The sequence below is a fragment of the Bos grunniens genome, chromosome 22, assembly GCF_055505025.1.
Source record: "Bos grunniens cultivar Pamir isolate PY7600 chromosome 22, Bosgru_T2T1.0, whole genome shotgun sequence".
Lineage (NCBI taxonomy): Eukaryota > Metazoa > Chordata > Mammalia > Artiodactyla > Bovidae > Bos > Bos grunniens.
In genome coordinates this window covers 58740022-58755823 of record NC_141186.1, presented here as the reverse complement: position 1 = coordinate 58755823, position 15802 = coordinate 58740022, and the positions used below count along the sequence as shown (strand labels likewise).

The window sequence follows — 15802 nt, the reverse complement described above, 5'->3', positions numbered from 1 at the left end:
AGGAGGGCACGCGGGGAGGAAGAGCCGCGGCAGGAAGCACATGGAGGTGGGAACGGCTTGCGCCCAGACGCCCCCGCCTGTTGTCTCTGTGCTTGAGGACCATGCCCACCTTGGGCATGTCCTTTGCCTCACCCACCACCGCTGGGCAGCTGTGTGGCCACTGCAGACATGTTTGCCCCCCGGTCCCCGGCCGTGGGCACAACATGAGCCCTGCGGAGCCTGCTTGTCGGCAGCTCCTCCCGTCTGGGTCGTGTCTGTGTGTGTGTCTGGGAGGATGGTCCGCAGGGCCTGCCAGCGCCCTCCCAGGATGTGGTATGCATGTTTTCCTGGTGGTCTGGACAGATGACTTTGTTCTCAAAGGGGTTGCCGGGGGGCTGGAAAACGGGTTTTGGGATTAAAGAACAGAGGTGCCTCCATTCAGCAAGGTTTATGGTCGTTCGTTCAGTCTTTCCCTCCATGTCATCCTGCCTGGACCCCGGTCTCCTCTTCATCCTTGTTCCACGCACGTGTTCATCTCGTCCGTGAGCACTCACTCATTCTTTGCATCACTTGTCTGTCCACAAACGTGTCTTCTGTGGTGCGTTTGTAAGCTCCAGGCGTGTTCTGTTAACCTCGGCTGGTGAGACGGGAGATGGGTGCCCGGGTGAAGAGTGTGGTCTCTGCGGCCAGACGGCCAGGGTTCAAGCCCTGGCTCTGCCACTTTCTACTTGTAGGATCCAGGACCAGTCGTTTAATCTTTCTAAGACTCGTTTCTTCACCTGTGAAAAGAGAAACAGCATCCATCTCCAAGGGTCACTGTGCTGCTTAGATGAGTCTGTGTAAACAACTTGCTAGAGTTTGATGTCATACTAATGATTCAACAAATGTGTTATACTGAGGCAGCCTGTATAGGTAGTGAGCTCCCCATCACTGGAGGTATGTAAGCCAGAGTGGGACAGGACTGAGTGGTGCCGAGTCCAGAGGACTTTTGACAGGCTGGTGACCTCTGTGGGGGCACCCCTGTGCTTTTCTGTTGGCCTGTTGTGCCCTGTCCTTTGAGGACTGGCGTGGGCCCTGGGGAAGAGTGTTCCAGGTGGGCCGGGCTTTGGGAAGATGGGAGTCTTGGCTCTGCGGCCCACTCTGCGGGGGTGAGGAGAGGGCTGGGCACTCCAGGCTCTGTTCTTGTTGCCACGTGCAGGCCGTGGGACTTTGGTCCGGTCACATCCCCTCAGTGAGACCTACTTCCTTAGCTGGGAAGGAGTGTTCAGGGTCATGGAAGGGCATTTCCTCTAAGCCAGCGGTCTGCACCCTTTTCGGCACCAGGGACTGGCTTTGTGGAGACAGGGTTTCCACGGGGAGGAGGGGGACGGCTTGGGTGGTAACGCGAGTGATGGGGAACGGCAGCGGAGTGGTGCCCGCTTGCCTATGGCGCACCTTCTGCTGCGTGGCCTGGCTTCTAACAGCCCACAGACCAGTGTGGTTGGGGGCCCCTTCTCTAAATCACCGGATCCCTAGTGAGCCGAGCAGTCAGTGGCGTCTGCTGTCGTCCCTCAGCATGCTTCCTCCCAGGCTCCGGAGCAGGGTGGGGACTGGGGGCGGGGGAGCTCCTGACCCACAACATTTCTGGGGTCCTGAGAAAGTGTCAGTCCAGCCTGTAAATCAGAAGTCTCTGTCTCGCAGAGCCAAGCCTTTCTTGGAAACTGTGGGTCCAGAATCCCCTTTTCTTCTCCCTCATCCCCACCAACCAGGCTTGGCTCGGCTTATACACCAGTCGGCTCACCTGGGACTTTGGGAGCATTTTTTTTCTGGTGGCTCAGAAAATAAAGAATCCACCGGCGATGCAGGAGACATGGGTTCGATCCCTGAGTCAGGAAGATCCCCTGGAGACGGGAAAGGCTACCCACTGCAGTATTCTGGCCTGGACAATCCCATGGACCGAGGAGCCTGGTGGGCTACAGTCCATGGGGTCGCAGAGTCAGACACGGCCGAGTGACTAACACACACATGCCCCACAGCCCGGTACCCCTCCTCTCCACCTTGTCCCCGTCCTGTTTGTAGGATCAGCTCTGATCTCAGTGTCCCCCAGAGCAACCCTGACATTCCAGCCCCCGAGCAGGTGGTGCTTCTGAGACCGTGCCACCTTCCTCCCCAGTGTCTCCACCCGCCTGTCCCCTCTCCCCTGCCAGCTCGGGGTGGCCCCCACGCGGCTAGGCCACCTGGGCTCAGCACAGAATAGGTGCTGGTTGAGGTGTGTCCAGGGAATGAAGGAATCAGCAAGGACTGCTGCGTCTCCGCGGCCGGGTGGGGTCGGCAGGCGCTGTCCTCCGCTCGTGTCCTCCGCTCGTGCTTAGCTCCCGCCTGTGGGACGTCTGCGTTGATCACCGCTCTGAGTCCCCTCGGCCCCCCCCGCCGGGGCTGCTTCTCCCTCCTTTGAGGGCGTCTCCCCACCGCCTGCTCCCACCAGGCGTCCGTCCTAGGCCTCTTCTGTGCCTGTCCTGTCCCCGAGCTGACCTTAGCATCCACCACTCCCAGCTTCACTAAGACCCGTTCTGTGAACTCCAAGGCAGGACCCCGGCTGGCCCTTGACCCTCAAACTCAGTGTCACCTCCAGGGCTCCCAGCCTTCCTCTGTGAGCCTGCTCCCCTCAGCTGGCCCCATCCTCAGCTGCCCAGCTGCTTGGCCAAGAAGCTTTGGCAAGACCCCTTGGCTTCTTTTTTCTTCTCTCCTTCATCTCATTCATCATAGATCTGTTGCTTTGACTTTCACATTGTTTTCAGAACGTGACTGCGTCTCCTCACCTCCGTGGATGGCAGCCTCAGCCCCTTCATCTCCTATTCTATGAACCCCTCATTCCTGGAGTGTTCACTCTCCACCAGGGGCCCCTGTTACAAACAAGTCAGTCCACTCTCCTCCTCTGCTGGAACCCTCGATGGCTCCCGCCTCCCCCCGCGTCTCCTGATCACCTCTTCCCACACCGCACCATCTGGACCCTACCCTGAACCTGCCCCCTCTGCCTGGGATGTGTGTTTGGCTCGTCCTGGGTCTCTTCAGATGATTGCTCAAGTGCCCTCTGCCCTGATGACCCTTCGTGCCCCATACTCCTGGTCTCCTCCACCCCACTGTTTCTTCCATAAGACTCCAGACCACCCTCCCTCTTAGGTCTGTCTGTGGGGCATCCTCTTCTGAGTGTGCCCCATGGCAGGGCTCCTGTCTGTCTAGTTCACCGGTGCCCTGGGGCCAAGCACAGTGCTGCTGGCACCAGGCACGTGCTCCATAAATCTTTGTTGAATGGGTGGTGGCACAGAGCCTGCTGCTGTCTGGCAGGCGAGCACCTTGAGGGCGGGACTGGTTGGCTGCTGCCGTCCCCAGGACCACCCCGCAGCCCCTGACGGCCTGGCCCTCCCCGCAGACATCAACGAGTGCGTGACAGACCTGCACACGTGCAGCCGCCGCGAGCACTGCGTGAACACGGTGGGCTCCTTCCACTGCTACAAGGCTCTGACCTGCGAGCCGGGCTACAGGCTCGAGGATGGCGAGTGTACAGGTGAGGAGGGCTGGCTGCAGGCCCTGCCCCGCCCCTCACCCTGCCCCGCCGCCCCGCCCCCTTACCCTGCCCCGCCCCGCCCCTCACCTCGCCCCTCACACGTCCAGCCCCGCCCACTTACCCTGCCCCGCCCCAACCCCTTAGCTTGCTCTGCCCCGCCCCTTACCCTGCTCTGCCCCGCCCCTCACCATGCTCCGCCCCACCCTTCACCCTGTCCCGCCCCTTCGCCTCGCGCCCCGCCCCCTCACCCTGCCCTCACCCCTTACCCTGCTCTGCCCCACCCCTCACCCTGCCCCCGCCCCCTCACCCTGCTCCGCCCAGCCCCTCGCCAAGCTCCGCTCCACCCCCTCACCCTTCTCGCCACCCCCCCCCGCCCCCCCGCCTCCCCCACGGGCCGCTCAGAGCTTGCTCCGTCAAGAAAGTTCCAAGCTCCAGGGTTTCTGGCCCGTTAAGAGACCCCACAGACGATGGTGTTTGGGGGCAGAGGTGGCCTCCAAACTGGTGGCGGGGGGGAGGGGCGAGGTAAACGTGTCTGGGTCATGTTAGTCTCTTCATGCCTCCGTTCCCACAGAAGGGTCGTTTCTGTCCTTTTTAACCAGAAGATTCTAACCTCAGAAGAGAGAAGTTCTGCTGAGCCATTTCAACAGCTGCTTCCCCGGCTTCGTTTATGGGCCCGGCAGGGTTCTGGGTGGTGGGGGTGCTACGGGGGCGTGTTTCTCTGTCTGGTCTGTTGACCAGGGAGGCAGGGGCTCACAGGCACACCAGGATGGCAGGGCTAAGGCTGGGTTTTGCTTTAGTTGGGGGTTCAAAGAGGCCAGCCCCCTGTGGGGGTGATGTCGAGGCAGGGACCTACAGAATGTAGAGCCCCTGGGAAGGGTGCCAGCCCTTAGGGGAGAGGGGAGGAGGGGGCCTTGGTGCAAGGAGCAGAGGGCAGTCTTGGCTGGCAGCACACTGCCAGTGCAAGGAGGCTGCTGGGTTGGCAGGCCCAGGCAGGCAAGGGCTTGGGAGTCTGTTTCACACATGGTGGGTGACAGTTATTTAAATGTCCAGAAGAGTGTCACCCAGGAGGCGAGACCCAGAGCGGTGCTCCACTGTTGCAAGCTCAGAAAATTTCGATGGGAACCAACTCTGAGGTTGGGCATCAGCTCAGGGAAGTGGCTGAACACACTCTGTGCCAGGCCCTGAGCTGGGCTCAGAGCAGGGGTGAAATGAGCTGAGAGGAGAGGAGCCCAGACCCCTTATTGCACACCTGTGTACACCCACGCACGCCCAGGGCACACGCACACCAATGGCGAGCCCCCTTTAGAAAACCCTGACCCCTGGGGAGCGGTCCTGGCTCCCTGGACGCCCAGCACCCCTGGCCGTCTGCTCCCAGGGCATCCTCCTTAGACCAGAGTGGCCAGGCAGAGGCTGTGTCCTCAGGCTTCTGGGGGTCGTTGGAGGGGGTCCTCGAACCCAGCATGGGCCTCCTAGAGACAGGACTGCTGTGGAAACCAGAGGGGGTGGACGGATGGACAACAGACAGACACACGAGGTGGGCCTGGCCGTCAGGAGGCTGATGGAGTCTCGGCCGTCCCACGAGCCCCGCGTGTCGCCTTTTGACTCCGTCCTCGGCTTCCTCATCTGGGGAAAGAGCCCGACGTGCCTGTTGCGGGGTGGGGGGGACACAGGCCGGCACTTTGTAAACTGTGGGTCTGGCAGCGGGGGCAGGGCGGGGCGGGGCAGGGGTGGGCCGTGACCCGCTGGGGCCGCATGGCAGGTGGGGACAGTGGAGACACGCAGGTCTGGGGGCTCCATCCTTGGAAGCTCCAAGCCCGGCGGCCCAGGAGCAGCGCTGAACTGTGCCCGTGCCTCAGCTTCCCCCATGCGGGAGGGGGCTCGTCTTGGCCCCAGCCCTGGGTTCCCACGCGCACTGAGTAAAGACGTACATCTCAGAGTGCGCGGCAGTGAGAGGGGTGACATCACCATCACTGCTGCACGGGCCACGGCGGTGCCCCACAATGCGGGAGACCTTTGTAACGTCAAGGTTGTGGCAGGGGTGTGCGGGTGCGTGCCCACCAGCCCCTGACCCCCGGCCCTGTCTCTGTGGCAGATGTGGACGAGTGTGAGCTGGGCACGCACAACTGCCAGGCGGGCGCCGTGTGCCACAACACCAAGGGCTCCTTTTACTGCCAGGCTCGGCAGCGCTGCCTGGAAGGCTTCCTGCAGGACCCCGAGGGCAACTGCGTGGGTGAGCGGGGTCTGCCCGGCTGTGTCTGCTGGCCCCGGGGTGGGGGGGGTGTGGTCTTCAGGGAGGGTGCTTGGGGGAATGGGCTCTGAGGGCTTTAGAGATCGGGGCGGCCTGGGTGGCTGCCCTTCCCTCCCCCAGCCTCCGTGTTCCCTGTCAATGTCAGTGCCTGGGCCCCAGAGGCCTTTGCAGACAGAAGCTCCCATTACCCTGAGCTGTCTGATCATGGCTGAGTTGCTTCTTCTCCAGTCTGTTTCCCCCATCTGTGGGACTGGGCTGGATGAAGGTGCATCACATCTGTTTTGACCTGGTAAACAGTGCCCAGCTTCTGGGAGGGAACACCCTTGGGTCCTGGGACACAGGCACTGGGGGGGTCTGACCTTCCGGCCCTGACCTGGGCTGGCCTGGGGCCCCAGGAGGGGCTGCACCCGGCTCCCTGTCACCTGCACCCCCTCCACAGACATCAATGAGTGCACATCTCTCTCCGAGCCGTGTCGGCCCGGCTTCAGCTGCATCAACACGGTGGGCTCCTACACGTGCCAGCGGAATCCGGTGATCTGTGGGCGCGGCTACCACGCCAGCCAGGACGGGACCAAGTGTGTGGGTGAGGCCTGCCGCTCCCCCCACAGCCTCCGCCCTCCTGGGGGCCCTGGGCGTGGCGGCTCCTGCAGGGGGTAGAGCTCGGGCCTCAGCGTGCCCTGCTGGCCTCCCCCTGCAGACGTGAATGAGTGTGAGACGGGTGTGCACCGCTGCGGCGAGGGCCAGGTGTGCCACAACCTCCCCGGCTCCTACCGCTGCGACTGCAAGCCTGGCTTCCAGCGGGACGCCTTCGGCCGCACCTGCATTGGTAGGTGGGGCTGGTGGCTGGGACGTGCCCCCAGCAGTGCCCGCCTGCCCCAGGCCCCAGCCAGCCTTGCTCTGACCACCTGCCTGGCCCTCTCTGGGCGTGTCTGCCCAGCTGAGGCTCCCCTCACGGTTCCTGTTGCCCTCGTTTCTTGCTTTTCGGCTGTGTCTGTCCGTGCGTCCCTCCGTCTCCCTACAGTGCCCCGGCTGCTTCCTGCTCTGATCCTTCCTCCCCCCTCGCTCCTTTGGGTCCCTGGGTCCCTCCTCTGCCCGGGGTTGGGGTGGGGGCTGGCATCCAGGCTCCTCTGCCCTCCTGAGCCCCCGCACCTGCCGCCCGCAGATGTGAACGAGTGCTGGACGTCACCCACGCGTCTCTGCCAGCACACGTGTGAGAACACGCTGGGCTCCTACCGCTGTTCCTGCGCCTCCGGCTTCCTGCTGGCGGCCGACGGCAAGCACTGCGAAGGTACAGCGGCCCCCCACCCACCCGCGCACCCCGAGTCTCCGGCCTCGGCTACCCGCCGCTTCCTGCAGGAACCCCCATCTCAGAGCGGGGGCCGGCTGTGCTGTCTGCATGCCCAGAGGTGGGAGTTTCCCCGTGTGCAGGGCTGGCAGCGCAGCTTCTGCCCCTTGGTAGGCTCTGGTCCCGGTCACCACTGCGGTGCCCTGGGGTCTGGGGAGGGAGCCAAGTGAGCGAGACAGGAGACAGGCCCGCGGCCCCGCAGCACCCCACTGATGCCACCCGGCCATGTGCTGTGCAAGCGGACCAGTCACGGTTTTCCAGATCCCAGCATCCCAGATATTTATCACGCATAAATCCTGCTGGGTTTTACATGTTCCTGGTAGGTTTAAACTTAAAAGAACACGCTACGGGGTGCCCCGGGGCTGACAGAGAGGACCTGTGAGGGGCTGTCCCAGGTCTGCTGGGACTGGGGTAGGGGAGGCGGAGGTCCCAGGCTGCTCGGTGCAGGGGGAGGGGTCGAGGGGGTGAAGGGGTTGTGGGGTCTCCAGCCTCCCCTAGCTGGCGCCGTCTCTCCCGGCACCTTCCCCAGAGGTGTCCTCCTTCCTTCCCTACTGGGGAGGTGAGTTTGCTGAGACCCGCAGGCAGGCCAGGCCCCTCCGTCTGATTGCCTGGCCTGGCTAAAGAGCCGGCCTCCCTGGGACAAGTCCAGCCCAGGGGCAGCGGAGCGTCTCCAGGCTTGGCTCCGTCGCACGGCACTCGGATGGGCTCCCCAGACAGACCCTGTGGCTGCCGTTCAGTCACTGGTGCTCCCGTCACCATTGAGCCCCTCCGCCGGGCCAGGTGGGCACAGAGCTGTGGGGGGCGGGCCATCGAGCCCACCCTCGTGGCGGTCCATTCTGCCTTCACCCACCCCTCGTCCCTACCTCGCCCACTTCTCGGGCTGCACGGTAGACGCGAGGAAGGAACCAGCGTGGCCTCGGAGCCTGGTAGAGGAGACCAGGCACTTATGCATTCGTTAGTGCCTTCAGTCATTCCGTGTGAAAGCGGTGTGTGCGGAGAGGCCGTGAGCGTCACGGGTCAGGCGGCGGCCCCAAGGGCGTGTGCGATGTCAGCCCCACCCCACCGCGGCTCACCCTGCTCCTACCCCAGCACCCCATGCTCATGCACAGGGCCACCCCCAGCTGCTCTGTACCTCATCAGCTCCAGAGGGTGGGGGTGTTTGTCTGTCTTGTTTGGGGCCGTGTCTACAAGCTGGGCACAGACCCGGCGCTTGTCAGAGCTCGGCTGGTCTCGGCTGGATGAACGAGAGACAAGTCCCTTCCTGCACGGAGCTCGGGGTCCAGCCAGTGCTCCCCTCACTGTCCTCCACTCGCTCCCTCCCCGTCCGCCGCAGACCGGCTCTTGCTTCTCCCCCAGCCCCGTGAAGGGGGTTGAGGGCAGGTCCCTGTCAGCACCTCAGGTGACATTCTCAGAGCCACCTGCCCAAGCTGCCATGGACCTGCATGGACCAGCATCTAGTTCCCCACGGGGGATCTACGCACCACTGTGGTGCCTCCTCCAGGCAGCAGGCCAGCACTCCACCACTCCCGCCTCTGCCTCGCCACATGTCCCCGGCTGACCCCTTGCCTTTTTCTGGACCTCGGGTTCCCCATCAGCCCCAGGCGGAGGCTGGACCCGATGGTCTCTCGAGAGAAGGCTCCACATGAGCGAGACCTCGGTCCCGGCTCTGGTCTGGGCGGGCTCCTCCGTGACCTTCGGCCGGTCTGTGCGCAGATGTGAACGAGTGTGAGGCCCAGCGCTGCAGCCAGGAGTGCGCCAACATCTACGGCTCCTACCAGTGCTACTGCCGGCAGGGCTACCAGCTGGCCGAGGACGGGCACACCTGCACAGGTACCTACCTCCCCTGGCCCGCCCGGGGCCCCCGCCCGGAGGCACTGCCCCGTGTGCCAGGCTCGAGAGCCCCCGCCACGGTGAGGGGATGCTCCGGACACACAGAGGCCTCAGCGTCGGAGCGGCGGTCGCATCCCTGCCGCGCGGCTTCCTGGCACCTGGACGGGGGCTCCCCAAGTCTGACTTCAGGCGCCTTCCCTGCAAAGCAGAGATGATGGTCGTGACCTCAGCGGGGTGAAGGTTTAAGTTACATAGTTGACCTTGAACCCTGCAGGGCTCAGGGCCTCCCCGCCCCTGGAGTCACGTGTAACTTTACAGCTCGCCCTCTGTATCCGTGGTTCCACATGCGTTACTGGCCCGAGGGTGGATCCCACAGTAATTATTGAAAAAGGTCCCTATGCATGTGGATGCATGCAGTCCAAACCCGCGTCGTCAGGGGTCAGCTGTGCCTCGTCCAGGCCACGTCTGGTACCTGATGGGCCCTCAGCCGGCCGCAGCAAGCCCGGAGCGGCCCGGGCATGTGGGCCCGGTGTGGCCACGGGCGGCTCTGTCCTCTCTCAGCCCCGTTGTCCTCATCTGTGAGAAGGGCCCCCAGGCTCCCTGGCCGGGGCAGGGACGGGGTGACCGGGGGTTCCTGAGGGCTGACCCTCTCTCTGGCAGACATTGATGAGTGCGCCCAGGGTGCCAGCATCCTCTGCACCTTCCGCTGCATCAATGTGCCGGGGAGCTACCAGTGCACGTGCCCGGAGCGCGGCTACACCATGACGGCCAACGGCAGGTCCTGCAAGGGTGAGTGCGGACTCCGCGCCGGCGGAGCCTTGGGCAGCCCCCGAGCAGGCACAGGAAGCCTTTCACAGCCTGCCGTGTGCCCGGAGCCATGACACCGAGCACGTGAGCCCAGAACGGCCAATGCCGCTGGTGGCCAGGTTCACCGGGGCCCACGCCTGGGATGAGGAACGTGGCGGTTTTTCTGCTGCTGGACCCAGCTTAGAGTCTTGGAGGCTTGGACTCCACTCTGGGCCCTGTCCTGTGAGTGCGACAGGGATCCTGGGGAGCGGTCCCGAAGGTGGGAGACCTCCCCAGGGAGGATCCCACAGAAGAGGAACCCCAGGGCTGGCCAGGGCTTCCTGGCTGCAGAGTTCTTACTGTTATTACTGTTTTAATATTCAGTTCAGTTCAGTCGCTCAGTCATGTCTGACTCTTTGTGACCCCATGAACCGCAGCATGCCAGGCCTCCCTGACCATCACCAACTCCTAAAGTCCACCCAAACCCATGTCCATCGAGTTGGTGATGCCATCCAACCATCTCATCCTCTGTCATCCCCTTCTCTTCCTGCCCGCAATCTTGCCCAGCATCAGGGTCTTTTCCAATGAGTCAGCTCTTTGCATCAGGTGGCCAAAGTATTGGAGTTTCAGTTTCAACATCAGTCCTTCCAATGAACACCCAGGACTGATTTCCTTTAGGATGGACTGGTTGGACCTCCTTGCAGTCCAAGGGACTCTCAAGAGTCTTCTCCAACACCACAGTTCAAAAGCATCAATTCTTTAGTGCTCAGCTTTCTTTAGAGTCCAAATCTCACATTCATATGTGACCACTGGAAAAACCATAGCCTTGACTAGACGGACCTTTGCTGACAAAGTAATGTCTCTTTTCAATATGCTGTCTAGGTTGGTCATAACTTTCCTTCCAAAGAGTAAGCGTCTTTTAATTTCATGGCTGCAATCACCATCTGCAGTGATTTTTGGAGCCCCCCCGCAAAAAAAGTCAGCCACTGTTTCCACTGTTTTCCCATCTATTTGCCATGAAGTGATGGGACCAGATGCCATGATGTTAGTTTTCTGCATGTTGGTTTTTAAGCCAGCTTTTTCACTCTCCTTTTTCACTTTCATCAAGAGTCTCTTTAGTTCTTCTTCACTTTCTGCCATAAGGGTGGGGTCATCTCTGTATCTGAGGTTATTGATATTTCTCCCAGCAACCTTGATTCCAGCTTGTGCTTCTTCCAGCCCAGCGTTTCTCATGATGTACTCTGCATAGAAGTTAAATAAGCAGGGTGACCATATACAGCCTTGACATACTCCTTTTCCTATTTGGAACCAGTCTGTTGTTCCATGTCCAGTTCTAACTGTTGCTTCCTGACCTGCATACAGGTTTCTCAAGAGGCAGATCAGGTGGTCTGGTATTCCCATCTCTTTCAGAATTTCCCACAGTTTATTACTAATTTTAATTAAAAAAAAAATAACCAGTCTAGATTCTGTAAAAGGCGAGGATCCCACCCGCTCTAAACAGCCAGGTGGGAATGATGACTTCATGTGCCTAGAGCGTGGTTTCACTTTGGAGGCTGAGGCCGTGTCTGCCTGATGGCGGAACCCAGAGGGGCGTCTCAAAGCTCAGACGCTGCAGTGACTTTGGCTCTTGAAGGTGCTTCAGGCTGGACACCTGTGTCCGTTCAGATTGTCTCCCCCTGAGCCTTCCTCCCCGGTGCCAGCCCCACAGCAGAGGCTCCAGGCCCTGACTGCTGTCCAGAGTGGATGAGGTGGGGACGTGTGAGCTGTGCACCCACAGGACCAGCTGCTCTGAGACCCAGGCCCCCAGGGCGGGCTGGGGGTGCTGGGACGAGGGTCTCCAGACCGGGGCCCCCGTAAACCCGCCCATCACCCTCTGTTCCCCACAGACCTGGACGAGTGCGCGCTGGGCACCCACAACTGCTCCGAGGCTGAGACCTGCCATAACATCCAGGGCGGCTTCCGCTGCCTGCGCTTCGACTGCCCTCCGAACTACGTCCGAGTCTCCGAAACGTGAGTCGTCCCCCTGCCCCAGCCTTGGGCCCGGGCACCCGGCACCAGTCCCGCGCTGCCCGGGGCAGAGGCCAGGTGGCCAGTGCGCCTGCCTTCGCCACCTCCTGGTCTTCCCGGGCCCCCTGTCCGGGGTATGGTCTGACTGACCATAAATGGTGCAAAAAAAAGCACCTTGCAGGAAGTTTGGAGCAGAGAGAATGAAAGAAAGAAGACTCTCACACACACATAAAAAAAACCTCCATCTCTCTCTCAAACATGCACACGCTCATTTTCTGTTGTGTAACAAGTTTTTCCCAACACGTAGCATCTTAACAAGTATGACAAGTAGTTACCGTCCTCCCCGGTGTTTGGAGGGTCATAACCAAGGAGCAGCTGAGCTGGGTGGTTCTGCTCCGGGCCCCGTGGGGCCACGTCCACTGGAGGCTTGCCTGGGCTTCAGGATCCCGCTGCCCACTCATGGCTCTGGGAGGGAGGCCCCAGTGCCTCACCACCTCGGCCTCTAGGTGGGGCCGGAGCTCCCCAGCCCGGGTCACTGAGAAGGCAGTGACCTTCTCAGTGATGGGTCACAGTGATGGAGACCCTCGTCCGAGCCCCCCCAGCCCGCCCTGGGGGCCTGGGTCTCGGAGCAGACGGTCCTTCGTGACCCAGGCTACTCTTAAAACCACCGTATCGTCACTTCTACCACTGGCCGCACAGTCCAGCGCTGTGGGTGAGGGTGGGCAGGGGTCACCTGGGAGGTGACCCACACGCTGTGACTGCGGGAGGGGCCGTGGGAGCTGTCTCACAGGCTGGTGACCACATTCTCTCGTGATGCTTCTTGGCATTTTGCCATTTTTCCTGTCTTCTTACTAAAGAAGACAGGGCTTCCCTGGTGGCTCAGATGGTAAAGCGTCTGCCTGCAATGCAGGAGACCCAGGTTCGATCCCTGGGTCAGGAAGATCCCCTGGAGAAGGAAATGGCCACCCACTCCAGCATTCTTGCCTGGAGAATCCCATGGTCAGAGGAGCCTGATAGGTTACAACCCATGGGGTCACAAAGAGTTGGACATGACTAAGCGACTTCACTTTCACTTTTCTTACTAAACACACGTTTCCATAAGTGCTTGCCAGAGTGTCCGGCATCCGTCCTCTGCACGGTGCTGCCACGCGGACGTGCTCGGGTGTTCCGAGCTTGCTTTCTCTGCTTTGCAGCCTCTTTTGCCTCTGCACGCACGGCCCGCCTCGGGCGGCCCTTCTGGCACGTACGCGCCCGCAGTGCGCGGTTTACTCCTGGCTGCCCTACTGACCCTGTGCCGTGCTCTCTAATACACAGTGCTGGGCGGCTCAGTGTGCAGGTGTGGTGGGGTGTTTACATGAGTGTGTCCAGTGGCCAGTGGCCTCCCTTCCCTGGGTCTCAGCTGCTCTGCCTGCCACACGGGTGATGGTAGCGCCAACCCCAGGGAGGGTGAGAACACGTGATGAGCGAGAACAGGTCATGAGTTTACACAGGGCGTGACGTGGCCTGGTCCCGCCTGCTGTGGTCCCCCCGTTCGGGAACTCTGCTCAGAGCGTCCTCTAGAACTGCAGAGCCCTGGTGCCCCTGGTGGAAGCACTGAGCTTCAAGACGGGGGTTTAGTGATGGAGGAGACAGAGTCTCATTGCGCCAAGAAGAGACCAGATTATTGCTGAGCTTGGAAATCGAGTCAGGGGTCCCATGGGGTTTGGTGGTCACCCTGTAGTGTGGCTGGGCTCCCCGGCTTCCTCTGGGGCAGGCGTGACTCAGAGCTCTCTGGTACTCGGAGAGGGACAAGGGCAGGCCATCAGTGGGGGAAACGGCTCAGAAGGAGAGTCAATTACGGAAGAAAAGGGAATCTGAGAAATGATTAGAGTAATATAAATACCATGGCCAGGGAATCCATGCAAATAGTGTGGGAAGGAAAAAAACTAGGGGTAGGGAGGTAAGAATGAAGGCAGACAGGAAGGAGCGCGGGGACCAGACGCTGTGGGCACTGTGCCGCGCGCTGCCTGGGTTATAACTTCACCAATGACACCGCGTGGCTGTTAACCCATCCTGCAGACGGGAAAGCTGAGGTCCGACGGGGGTCAGGTGACCCAGCTCAGGCTGCTGGGGGCTGCCGAGGGCGGAGCTGCGGGTGGAGGCTGGGTGGGAGCTGCGAGCAGGAGCCTCCCTCGGTTGACGCCCCCGCGTGCGCCCCGCAGGAAATGCGAGCGCGCACTGTGCCACGACTTCCTGGAGTGCCAGAACGCGCCCGCGCGCATCACGCACTACCGGCTCAACTTCCAGACCGGGCTGCTGGTGCCCGCGCACATCTTCCGCATCAGCCCGGTGCCCGCCTTCGCCGGCGACACCATCGCGCTGACCATCACCAAGGGCAACGAGGAGGGCTACTTCGGCACGCGCCGCCTGAACGCCTACACGGGCGTGGTCTTCCTGCAGCGCACCGTGCGCGAGCCGCGCGACTTCGCGCTGGACGTGGAGATGAAGCTCTGGCGGCAGGGCTCCGTCACCACCTTCCTGGCCAAGATGCACATTTTCTTCACCGCCTTTGCCCTGTGAGGCGGCGCCCACCGTGGACAGCGCGTGGAGCCCGGGTTCCCCCGCTGGTCCGGCGCCCTGGCCGCGCGCCCGCCTCCACGCTCCCGCCGGCCACGTGGGGGACTGGCGCTGTGGCCGGTTTCCTCCGACCCTGTAAATTAACTTAATTTTGCTGACTTCCTTCCTCGCGTTCTGGCCTCTCCTGGGCCGGGGACGGAGCTGTGAGGGCAGTTCCAGGCCATCGCTGGTGCCCCGTGGAAGGGGTCGGAGGATCGGAGGCTGGACGTGGCGACCAAGACCGGAAAGAGCGACCACGTCGGAGCTTTGGACTCAACTGCGTGACCCGTCCCCAACGATGATATTCTGTTTCATGCTACACTGTGATTAGCTCTTTACTTTTTTTTTAAGATCATTTTTGTGTTTTTGTTTAATTATAAAAGTAGCACATGTATATTGCAAATATATATATATTCAAATAGTTCCAAAGGGTTATAAAGTAAAAAAGTGAAAAAAGAAAACCTGCTTCCTTTTGTGAAGTGCTTGGGATGGTGTTCCCCAGTGGCTGCGGTCCCCAGCCTTCCCTCGCCTCTCGTTGGAAGGATGGCAGCGGGAACACGCCCACTCCTGCCTCTGCTTCTCTTCCTGCCCTGTTGCCTCGTCCCCCCTTTCCTTCTCCCAGTGTGGCCCTCACCTGGCTTGTCACCTTGGACGTCACCCAGGAACCGGACATCTGTGTATAGTATTGGGACTTCCCCGGTGGTGATGGTGGTAAAGAGCCTGCCTGCCTGTGCAGGAGATGTAAGAGATGTGGGTTTGACCCCTGGTTCAGGAAGATCCCCTGGAGGAGGGCATGGCAGCCCACTCCAGTATTTTTGCCTGGAGAATGCCATGGACAGAGGAGCCTGGCGGGCTGCAGTCCCTGGGGTCGCCCAGAGTTGGGCATGACTTCACGTCCACGCACGCATGGACGTGTTACCTGTTTGACCTCTCAACCTGCCACTGTTCGCACCTTACAATGAGTGTGTGTGGGACTGTTGAGCAGAGAAATTAGCTAACGATTAGGCAAGTCCAGTTTCTCTCTCGGGCCAGCCACTTTCCATTGGTGTCTTCCGTCCTTCAGAAGCTGTAGCTCAGTGTCCGCACGTATCTGGCTGTTATCACTGGCTTTATAGCCTCACCGGCGGTGCCAGGGCTACGTGAACACATGGCAGGAGTCGCCTGCAGAATGAGACTGAGGCTGGGGTCCCAGCTGTCATTAGCGATTCGTCCACTGCATCGTCTCTCGTGTGACCACGTGTCCGCCGGGGTCCCCAGCCTCCATTCCACCTTGTCAGACTCCAGAGGCAGGCGTGAGCTCTCAGACGTCTGGCGTGATGGAGCTGAGAGATGACGTCGTCTCTTTCTCCAAGTCCCGAGATGGTCATGTGGTGCTGGGCAAACGTAATACCGCCTTTCCCTCTTGTATAACGATTCTTCCTTTCCCCTTGGCTGCGACTCCCTTTCTGTTTGTACCCTGATTCTTCAC

General features: G+C 61.1%; 1 protein-coding gene across 6 annotated transcripts in view; it reads left to right on the top strand.

Annotated features, from left to right (window-relative positions):
* FBLN2 (fibulin 2) overlaps nucleotides 1-14795 on the top strand; it is a 68216-nt gene extending 53421 nt beyond the window's left edge. For all 6 annotated transcript variants that reach the window (XM_086368952.1, XM_086368948.1, XM_086368950.1 and 3 more), the window contains 9 exons: nucleotides 3389-3523; nucleotides 5616-5753; nucleotides 6211-6354; nucleotides 6469-6597; nucleotides 6934-7059; nucleotides 8830-8946; nucleotides 9607-9735; nucleotides 11619-11742; nucleotides 13941-14795. In XM_086368952.1, the coding sequence (XP_086225078.1) occupies nucleotides 3389-3523; nucleotides 5616-5753; nucleotides 6211-6354; nucleotides 6469-6597; nucleotides 6934-7059; nucleotides 8830-8946; nucleotides 9607-9735; nucleotides 11619-11742; nucleotides 13941-14298 (1400 nt within the window). In that variant the 3' untranslated portion in view covers nucleotides 14299-14795. The remainder of the gene's footprint in view (nucleotides 1-3388; nucleotides 3524-5615; nucleotides 5754-6210; nucleotides 6355-6468; nucleotides 6598-6933; nucleotides 7060-8829; nucleotides 8947-9606; nucleotides 9736-11618; nucleotides 11743-13940) is intronic.
* Nucleotides 14796-15802: the final 1007 nt, after the last annotated feature.